The sequence below is a fragment of the Chiloscyllium plagiosum genome, chromosome 38 (genome assembly GCF_004010195.1).
Source record: "Chiloscyllium plagiosum isolate BGI_BamShark_2017 chromosome 38, ASM401019v2, whole genome shotgun sequence".
Classification (NCBI taxonomy): domain Eukaryota; kingdom Metazoa; phylum Chordata; class Chondrichthyes; order Orectolobiformes; family Hemiscylliidae; genus Chiloscyllium; species Chiloscyllium plagiosum.
Genome location: NC_057747.1, coordinates 14,582,918 through 14,594,311, shown reverse-complemented (window position 1 = coordinate 14,594,311; position 11,394 = coordinate 14,582,918). Strand labels below are relative to the sequence as shown.

Genomic DNA, 11,394 nt, shown 5'->3' with positions numbered 1-11,394 from the left:
AAAAGCGCAGCAGGTCAGGCAGCATCCAGGGAACAGGAGAATCGACGTTTCGGGCATAAGCCCTTCTTCAGTCCTCAGCAGAGGCCTCACCTTCATTTCCCTACGCTCTCGGATTAATGAGTTCAACACGCGGCGTGACATCGAACAATTCTTCCGCCGCCTTCGCCCCCGTGCCTACTTCTTCAACCAAGACTCTCGCCCACCCTCTGACGACCCCATCTCACGCCTCCAACACACCCCATCCACCTGGACACCCCGTGCTGGCCTCCTCCCCACCCTCAATATTTGACCGTAAACTGCTTTGATGGTTGCTGAGGTTATGAGATAGAGCGTACGCCCACAGCTGTTTCTTTCCTGGTAAATTACATGCTTTTGGTGCTCCAAATGTGAGATATTATTGAAGAGAGATAAACCCTTCTCCCCAATACTGGCATCAAACACTTTTGGGTCCATTGGACAGAGCCAGGTTCAAACTGAAACTCCCTCTGTGTCCATCCCAACTGCACTGTCACATATACTGTTCATCGTGTATTGAACACTCAAGACTCAGAGAAACACAGCACTCCTGCTATTTGAATCGACTCAGCTGTTTTAAACTGCAATTACTTTCACTATTTAATTCCCTGTTGTTGGTATTGGATGACAGTTTGTATAAATTGATTACAGCAGCAAATATGGCAACAAAGTTCACAGCAGTGCAGATCAAGATGGATGAGCTGTCAAAATGTATTTCTCAATATTAATTAAATCTATACCGTCTGTCTTGTCTTCCTGATGAAGGATTCCTGCCCGAAACGTCGATTTTCCGGCTCTTCGGATGCTGCCTGACCTGCTGTGCTTTTTCAGCACCACTCTAATCTTGATTGTGTTCTCCAGCATCTGCAATCCTCACTTTCGCCCACTGTCTGTATGTTGTCTTTCGGCAACATAACAAGCAAGTTTGAGAAAGGAGAGCCAGTGGATGTGATCCATTTGGGTTTCTAGAAGACATTTGACAAGGTGCTGTATGGATACTGCTAAATAAAATAAGAGTCCATGGTACTAGGTGTAAGATACTGGCATTGACAGAGGATTGGCTAACTGGCAGAAAGCAGAGAGTGGAGATAAAGTGGTCTTTTTCAGGCGGCAGTGACTGCTGGATTTTCACAGCGGTCAGTGTTGGGATCTTTGCTATTCATGTTCCAGCCCATAGACAGTGGAGCTGGAAAGGCACAGCAGGTCAGGCAGCATCAGAGGAGCTGGAAAATCGATTTTTTGGGTTGGGATCCTCCATCAGGACGGTTATACATTGACAGGCTTCCTTTGATTTAGACAAAACAGGTTTACTCTTACTGCATTCAGACGTTAAAAGACAAAGAGGAATATAACTTGTGGGAAGGGATGAAATAAATTTTTCATATAAGAAGTCCTGGAATCATGATTACTAGCCAAATTGTGGTTCCAGAGTATTGTGAGAAATGTGGATTCTTTAAAGATCCAAATACACAAGCTTGCATAATTAGAATGTTTTATTTCTGCTGATGTTTGACAGTGTAAATTAGAATATTTGAAATGATGATGAATTCTGATCTTGGATCAGAAAACAACAAGATTTGAAGATTTTGTTCAAAATATAAATATTTTTAACATTTGGATTTTGCTCATTGGAACTTGAAAACAAATAATCTGAGTGGTATTACGTAATCACAGGATATAATTCTTTTTGTGGTGCTGTCACTTTAAAAAGGCCTGGGTTTTTTTTTTGAAGAGAGGTTGTAAGGTAGAGGTACCAAACTTCTGAAGACAACTGAAGTGAACAACTGAGAAGGCCTTTTGCTTTGTTTTCAAGTTGGAAAATGGAAGCAGTCTGAATAGGTGTGGCCAGCTCTCAGATTCGATTTCCAGGTTTCGGTTTTTTCAGTAACTAAATTGTTTGGGGTATCAAAACATTTGGAAACTTCAGTCAATGTCTCTTGGCTGCTACACACACTGAACTTTTTATTTTTGCTTCATCGTGGATTGGAGAACTGCATGTAAGAGACAGTGTCTGAATTTGCCTTTTTGGTAATGGGTGTATTTATGGAATATTACTGTATTAGAACAGTTAATCAGTAGTCAGTACTGTATGTATTATTTTGTTAAGTTTCCCAATAGTTGTTGTTCTGAATTCCTCTTTCTTGTTTTTTAACTATCATATTTAAATAAATTGTGTTTTGCTTAATGCTGTGTAGTGTGACCAGTCCCATCAAATCTGGAACATGCACTTCACATCTAACCTTTTTTTATTTTAAAGGTAGAGTCAAGGCTACCTTCTTAAAGTATTTTGAGGTGGTCTGGTCAGGTCCTTAGTATTTGTATGCAAAAAATTGTACTTCAGCCACAAAAGGAAAAAGTAACTTACTGCACCCACTCTGCCAGCAGCAGCCATTTCATCTAATTACACCAACAAGTTTAACAGTAACGTGGGAAGTTTTAATCTGATCTCCAGGAGAGTGTGTGTGGAGGGCTTTGCCTTAGACAAAAATGACTCTCCTTATTCTTCAGGTCCTTATTCCGTTCAACCCCTTGGATATCACTGTTATGTTTCCTATTTATCCCTTGATGTATGGAACTCCCAACTTTTTCCTGCAGAGGGAGGTGCATGTATGGAACGAGCTGCCCGAAGTAGTGGAGGAGGCTGGTACAATTACAACATTTAAAAGGCATCAGGGTGGGTATATGAATAGGAAGGGTTGAGATTAAGTTCGGATATCTGGTCGACATGTATGAGTGGAACAAAGGGTCTGTTTCTGTGCTGTACATCTCTATGACTCTAAATCAACAACAATGGAGGAGATTGCTTGGTGAAGGCAATTAAGTGTTGAAAGTGGCATCAGAAGATGTTGCAGCAATGTCAAACTCCCATAAGGAACAAAAGACAAAACAAAATGTCCCTTGACATGAAACGTTTGAAAAAATAAAGAACTGCAGATGCTGGAAATCTAAAACAAAGTCCAGGAGAAACTCAGCAGGTTTGTCAGCACAGTTTTGACAGGTTCACTCACTCAAAACACCAATTATTTTTCTCTCTACAGGTGCTGTAGAGTTTCTAACCTGCTGAGTTTCTCCAGCACTTTTTCTTGTTTAATGAAACATCAACTACTTCCCTTTCCATTGTTGCTATCTGATCGAAATACTTAAAGCAATTTCTAGTTTACATCACATCCAGCATTCAGGATTTTGTGTTTAGATTTAATTGGAAGGGGCATATTCATAGAGAAAAAGGTTTTATGCAGTTAAAAGTAATGAATTTAATGTCATGAAAGATATCCAAATGGTCTATTAATACACTTGAGGAAAAAAAAATTCTTCCTGTCCAGACCAGTCTATGACTGATTCTGTAACTCACGATTTTTAACAACCTTTTGAGGTGGCCCATAAAAACACAACTGTAAGGGAACCATGTCAGATATACATCACCAGTTCAAGAACAAATTTGAAAAAAAATGCAACAGGAAAGTGTCTCTTCAGGACTTTTATTACAGAAAACAAAATGGAAATTATCACAATGAGGGTTGCAGCTTTGTATAGAAAGACCTAGTCTTTAGTCAGAGAGCTGTACAGAATGGAAACAGACCCTTCAGTCCAAATCGTCCATTCCGAATGGATATCCAAAATTTATCTAGTCCCATTTGCCAGCATTTGGCCCAAATTCCTCTAAACCTTTCCTATTCATATACCCATCTGGAAAGCCTTTTAAATGCTGTAATCGTACCAGCCACCACCACTTCCTCTGGCAGCTAATTCCATACATGCACCACCCTCTGCATGAAAAAGTCACCCTCTAGGTCTCTTCGAAATCTATATCTTCTCACCCTCAACCTATACACTTAAGTTCTGGATACACTTTAGTTCTGGAATTCCTCACCCCAGAGAAAAGACCTCGCCTATTTACCCATCCACCCCCCTCATGATTTTATAAAACTCCATAATGCCACCCCTCAGCCTCTGACGTTCCAGGGAAAATACCCCAGCCTCTTCATCCTCTCCCTATAGCTCAAACCCTCCAATCCTAGCAACATTCTTGGAAATCTTTTCTGAACCCTTTAAAGTTTCAAATATCTGTTTTTTTCACCTACATCTTAAAATTAGGCAACTAAAACAATTATTTCCCAGAAAAACAAGTGATTATTGTAAATTGAAACCAACAGAGAAAATGCTGGAAAATCTCAGCAGGTCTGGCAGCATCTGTAAGGAGAGAAAAGAGCTGACTTTTCGAGTCTAAGTGACCCTTTGTCAAAGCTCCCAGCTTTGTCAAAGGGTCAGTTAGACTCGAAATGTCAACTCTTTTCTCTCCTTACATATGCTGCCAGACCTGTTGAGATTTTCCAGCATTTCCTCTGTTGGTTTCAGATTCCAGCATCCGCAGTAATTTGCTTTTATCCAGTGATTATTATAAATGATCTGAATAAAAGATCTGTTGCTGAAATTCCCATCCATGCATCTGACATGTGGACATGATTGTTCAACATATTCCTGCCTAGCCTCTTATATTCTACAATCCATCAACTAAAGGAAATCGAAAACTCAGCTGTCAGAGTCTTAACTAGGTCTCTGTGCTTGCTAAACTAGATTGCGCTGCTTAACTAGAAGCCAATGACTTGAAAATCAGTCAGGTTTTCTGATGACTCAAAAACATCACCATTCCTCATTTCTGAAATTGCTGCAAGTCCAAGAACCAGACATCCCCTATTTATCAGTTTATCATTGCATCCATACTTTCAGTTGTCAATAGCCGAAATCTCAGCAATTCCTTCTCTAAATGTCTTCATCCATCTTTTCCCCTTCCAAGCTGCTCATTAAAATCTACTTCTATGGCCTGCTCCAATATCTCTATTTGGCTGTGTGTTAAATTTGGTTCCATAATGGTCCTGAGAAACATCTTAAATTGTTTTACAATGGTAATGATTTTACATAAATACAGTAAATTGTTCTCCAAGAGGGGGAACAAAACTGATTCAAATGAAAACAATAATTAAGTCTGTTGATTTATTCTTTAATGTCAGTTTGCTTGCAACAAAATAACTCTAGTAGTGGATCTGAGAACCATTTGCATTTCACAGTTCAAACATGAAGATCATTTTACAGAATACAATAAGCCTAAACTGTCAAAACAAAACGGACAAAAAATGCATTTTTGCTACTTCAGAGCTGTATAAATACAAATTAAAGTTTGAAACCAAAGCTAAAAAAATAACATTTACCATGAACAATTATGTACAGGAACTTAAATTTAAGTTTTTTATTTTTTCTGCATTTATCTGTAGATATTCATGTCTATTCCTTATATTCAACTACTACAGAAATTTGAATAAGTGATTACATCAAAAACAGAATAGAATTTTATGATTAATTTAATTTAAAATAAATGCTTGAGCATTAATGAAAAATGAATGCATTCACACAACAGCCGACAGAATAAGAAAAACATGCTTCTGTATGACCTAATATTGGACAAAAATATATGCATAAAGTACACAAATCAACATTTTCATCATCAATAAAAAGGTGGTGAATATAAACCCATTGTCTAACATATTGCTGACAATATTCTGTGATAGAAATTTATATAACAAAAAAAATTCAAATAATATTACATTTTAAAAGTGCAATCAATGCTGTCATAGGATTATAACTGGAAAATGTACGATACATGACTGATAGAACTGTTGGTTATAAGAAAGACTTGTTGTTTTCTCATGAACTCTCTACTGATTTTGTATATTTACTACATAAAATCTAGGTAAGTGTTAAAATGTATTTCCAATTCATCCCAGTATTTAATGTAGTATCTCTGTGCAGTCTTGGTTCATATAGGATGTTTAGGGTGGTCTATGCCTCAGTAAGAAGTTTTTTTTTCCCACTCAACCATTGTAGACATGTACACATGAATGTGACTGCTTTACAAAATGAAATGAACCATTTATAGTCACAGGTACTAAGAAATCAGAAAAGCAAATCAATTTGTGAGGGATTGTAATGAACATTTTTGTATAAAGTCATAACTTGAATTTCATAACTGTTTCAGTCTCAACCAGCACAATCGTGGAAATATGCAAAAGATGACATAAGCAGTAATTTCTCATTTATACCAAACTAACATCAAAAATCAAAAGGGACAGATAATTATGCCATGCTGGGCAATTACAATTGACTCAAAGTAGGCACCGTTATTTTGCAAGAGAACATAAAATATTTTGGGCATGCAGATGTTCTCCACTTATTTGACTTGAAAAAAAGAGAAATTTTCAATGATCAGTAATTCCCACAAAGCAAATTACTACTTCTCCAAAATCACAACCAGAGATACTTCCATCTCTTGCTGTGCCAGTTATAACCGCAATTTATATTTGTCAATTAAGAACAAAAATACGCTAACTGTTACATTGCAAGAAGCCATTTCACAGTTGGTCATAAAAGTATTTTAGAAGTTTTAACATAATCGTTGACTAAACAGGTCACTTAAAATTGATTAAAGGGTTCAGGGTGAGTTAGAGCTAGCTCAGGTTTATAATGTATGTTGAAGGGTCAGTGCTGTAAATCAAATACATAGGTGCAAGTTCCAAAATTTCAAAAATCAAGCTGCTAATTTCAGTTATACTGTGAAAGCCAGATTCATTTTCAAGGGCCAAAAAGGGTCAGCAATCCCTTTTCAGCCAAATTTGGTCATCAACCAGTTTTGAAATAACATCAGAGAACTGCTGAAGCTATTCTTTACACCTTTTGTCAAAAAATTATGCTTGATCCACAAAGTCAAGGAAATAAGCTATAGAAAATAGTATTTCAAAAGAGTTCCATCCTTTATATATGTCTATGCATTTTTCTTTTAATCCTTAGATCAATTTGCATAAATTAACCTTAAGTAGGACCTAAGTTTTGCCCAGAAGCAATTATACTGCAAGAAACAGTTAATCAAATTCCAAGATATTAGGAGGAACTTAGATCTATTCATTCAAAGAGATTTTTAAAAATCAGAAATGTAAAAACAATGATCCAGTAATATCTGTATTCTCTATTTTAGCAATTTCAGAGTAGACAAAATAAATTCAACAATGTAAACTTTCCGGGGAATTAAAACAACCATTGAGAACGGTATTTTCCTCAGACAAAAAAAAATGTATTTTAACACTCAAATCAGATAGGTGAGCCTCCAATTTTCCAGTCACATTACTGGAAAACTGCATGAGTTACTTTACAGTAAAGAAAGCATTATTCAAATAGTTTTCTAAACCTGAAAAGAAAGAAAAAAAGAAAGAAAATTCATGCAGTGGGGCAGATTTGCATATTCTCGAAATATTTAATTTTAAGGTTTCCTTATTTTAAGTTCTCATTTCCACAATGCCCACCAAGCTAAGTAATTAGTAATATTTTTCCCTACCATTTTTGGTTATAATCATGAAACAAAGTATTTGTTAAACTTTCAAATGATGGCTCCCTGTCACCATACATTGAAGACAACTTAAAAACATTGTACCCACTCTTCAAAATGTTAAAAGCTAAAATTAGAATTGGGTTAAGACAACAAGTTTGGATCAAAAAATAAGCTTCAAATTTACCACAGACAGGTAGGCATGTTATCAAATTTATAAAAACCATAAAACAAATGCCATTTTTATTGGCATACTTAGTCTTAAGATCTTCTACAAGTAGAAACTATATTTTCACTCATTTATTGTAGTGATTGGAATAAGGTCAGTCAGGTGGACCTTATAGAAAACGAGTTCCCTGATTGGACCAGGTTAACACCACCTGTCAGGGAGTCCTGGCTGACAGATATAAACAGGAATGTCAGGGGTTCTGTTTACTCTTGGAGCTAGCTGGATCGTGTCACGTACTACGCATGTGTAAGTAAAGGGTGACTTGGTGACTTAGTGACCAGCCTTCATGGAGTTATTTCAGTTACATATCATAATGCTTCATCTAGAAAAATCAGATTGTGACAATATATTATTGGACATGATAGTTGCTTAGAATCTTTTCTAAGTGGCAGTCAGTGAAATATTAGAGACATGCATCAGATTTTAAAATTGGTTTCTACAAACACATAGCTGTTTTCAGGCAACTATATACCATGTTTCAAACACTGCAGTGTTTTGTTGTGAAATACAGTTCCTTGAAATTAACGGAGCTTCTAAACAGTGAAATTCAAGACTACCTGGAGTTGCTTTTCAAACCTTGAAACTGAAGCAACAGGAAAACCTGCAGGCTGTATTTTGACTGAAGTAAGTAACAGCCAGGGGAATTTAATTTGATATCAAGAGAAAATTAATTTTGAAATCTGCAGTTGGTTCTTACTCCAGAGTCGATTGCAGTGTCTATGTCACCAGGTAGGAATGCCATCATGCAGGATGCACAACTTCAGACATGCTAAGAATCGAGAACACCACAAAACTCTGCTGTCACTGAGAGCTGAGAGCCACCAACTCTCGGAGGCGCCAAGAATCTTTAACTACTCAAGTCATGGCCTCCTGAACTACCTCAAGGTATGGGGGGCACTCTCTGAATCGTATAAAAGGCAGCTGGAGTTCAATTGGATATAGCTACATGTATGCCGGAAAGGTCTGCATGTAGATAATATGCAAATAGATCTGTTAAAATATTCAAAATGTTCAACCAATTATTCTGGAATTATTTCCCTTTCCATACGTAATGAAGAGAAAAATTTGGACAACATTTTTTACTCTTACCTCTTCGAAATAAATAGATGTAAGTAAACAAGCAAAATAAAACAATCCCATAAATCCTGGGGAGACACAACAGGTCCCATAGCAACTGATTCATAAAAGTGTGGTAGTTAAGTTGTCGGCCCTTCAATTTCAATGACCGCTCAGATTGTAAAAGCACCTTTTGATCTTTCCAATTGCTGACAGACTTACATATTTCTGAATTTCTGTTTTTATTAAATATCTAACAGGATCTTACCTAAAATGTCACCTTAACTGTAGCATAAACATGGATAATGGTAAATGCAACAAGCAGAATCATATGCAGGTGCGGTACTTTCTTTAAATGCAGTTAAAGTCTCAAGAGACATGAAGCACAGGAGGATTGTGTTTCCAGGGTCCAGAAATAGGATTTTACTTTATAGTGTGCACAACAGCAAATGAACACTGATTCAAAGTTTTCTGGTGTTCGGGGCTCAAGAAATAAACTGCCATGCCAAAATATGTACTTCAGAGTCTGTCTGATATCATTTCTTCAAGCCAGCTCCAATCAAGAGACTGAAAAAAAAAGTAGACAGATGTTGACTACTGGCTACTGCAATTGCAAATAATTTTTTCATCCACTCTCCACAAACAAGCACAGAAGTCCTGATCTTAGATTGTTAAAGTCTACACTCAATAATAGGAGTACTGATAAACTCAGATTAAGAGTTCAAGATGTTACAAGATATCAAACTGCTTGTGCATACAAACAAAAAAATACAGGTTGAAGTGTTCTTTGCTGAACACTTCACACAAAATAATTTCACGAACTTCAACATACATAGTTTATCTTTATTGAAAATATTCACAGCATAGGGGATTTTAACTTTCCAAACATAGACTGGGACTGCCAGAGTGCTAAGGGTTTAGGTGGAGAGGAATTTGTTAAGCGTGTACAAGAATATTTTCTGATTCAGTATGTGGATGTACCTACCAGAGAAAGTGCAAAACTTGACCTACTCTTGGGAAATAAGGCAGGGCAGGTGACTGAGGTGTCAGTGGGGGAGCACTTTGGGGCCAGCGACCATAATTCTATTCGTTTTAAAATAGTGATGGAAAAGGATAGACCAGATCTACCAGTTGAAGTTCTAAATTGGAGGAAGGCCAATTTTGACGGTATTAAGCAAGAACGTTCAAAAGCTGATTGGGCGCAGATGTTCGCAGGTAAAAAAATGGCTGGAAACTGGGAAGCCTTCAGAAATGAGATAACAAGAATCCAGAGAAAGTATATTCCTGTTAGGGTGAAAGGAAAGGCTGGTAGTTAAAGGGATGCTGGATGACGAAAGAAATTGAGGGTTTAGTTCAGAAAAAGAAGGAAGCATATGTCAGGTATAGACAGGATAGATGAATGAATCCTTGGAGGATTATAAAGGCAGTAGGAGTATCAGTAGAGGGAAATCAGGAGGACAAAAAGGGGACATGAGATAGCTTTAGCAAATAGAATTAAGGAGAATCCAAAGGATTTTTACAAATACATTAAGGACAAAAGGGAAAGAATAGGGCCCCTCAAAGATCAGCAAGATAACCTTTGTGTGGAGCTGCAGGAGATGGGGGGATACTAAACGAGTATTTTGCATCAGTATTTAAAGGACATGGAAGATACAGAATTAGGGAAATAGATGGTGACATGTTGAAAAATGTCCATATTACAGAGGAGGAAGTGCTGGATGTCTTGAAAGACATATAAGTGATAAATCCCCAGAACCTGATCAGATGTACCCGAGAACTCTGTGGGAAGTTAGGGAAGTAATTGCTGGGCCTCTTACTGAGATATTTGTATCATCAATAGTCACAGGTGAGGTGCCGGAAGACTGGAGTTGGCTAACGTGGTGCCACTGTTTAAGAAGGATGGTAAGGACAAGCCAGGGAAACACTGACCAGTGAGCCTGATGTCGGTGGTGGGCAAGTTGTTGGAGGGAATCCTGAGGGACAGGATGTACATGTATTTGGAAAGGCAAGGGCTGATTAGGGATAGTCAACATGGCCTTATGCGTGGGAAATCATGTTTCACAAACTTGATTGAGTATTTTTGATGAGGTAACAAGGAGGATTGAGGAGGGCAGAGTAGTGGATGTGATCTATATGGACTTCAGTAAGGCATTCGACAAGGTTCCCCATGGGAGACTGGTGAGCAATGTTAGATCTCACGGAATATAGGGAGAACTCGCCATTTGGTTACAGAACTGGCTCAAAGGTAGAAGACAGAGGGTGGTGGTGGAGGGTTGTTTTTCAGACAGGAGGCCTGAAACCAGTGGAGTGCCACAAGGATCGGTGCTGGGCCCTCTACTTTTCGACATTTACATAAATGATTTGGATGTGAGCAGAAGAGGTATAGTTAGCAAGTTTGTGAATGACACCAAAATTGGAGGTGTAGTGTACAGCGAAGAAGGTTACCTCAGATTTCAATGGGATCTTGATCAGATGGGCCAATGGGCCGAGAAGTGGCAGATGAAGCTTAATTTAGATAAATGTGAGGTGCTGAATTTTGGGAAAGCAAATCTTAGCAGGACTTATACACTCATGGTAAGGTCCTAGGGAGTGTTGCTGAACAAAGAGACCTTGGAGTGCAGGTTCATAGCTCCTTGAAAGTGGAGTCACAGGTAGATAGGATAGTGAAGGCGGCGTTTGGAATGCTTTCCTTTATTGGTCAGAGTAGTGAGTACAGGAGTTG

At 37.9% G+C, this 11,394-nt stretch overlaps 1 protein-coding gene across 3 annotated transcripts in view; it reads right to left on the bottom strand.

Annotated features, from left to right (window-relative positions):
* Positions 1 to 4,998: 4,998 nt before the first annotated feature.
* chuk (component of inhibitor of nuclear factor kappa B kinase complex) overlaps positions 4,999 to 11,394 on the bottom strand; it is a 104,617-nt gene continuing 98,221 nt past the window's right edge. For all 3 annotated transcript variants that reach the window (XM_043678907.1, XM_043678908.1, XM_043678909.1), the window contains exon 22: positions 4,999 to 9,239. In XM_043678907.1, the coding sequence (XP_043534842.1) occupies positions 9,192 to 9,239 (48 nt within the window). In that variant the 3' untranslated portion in view covers positions 4,999 to 9,191. The remainder of the gene's footprint in view (positions 9,240 to 11,394) is intronic.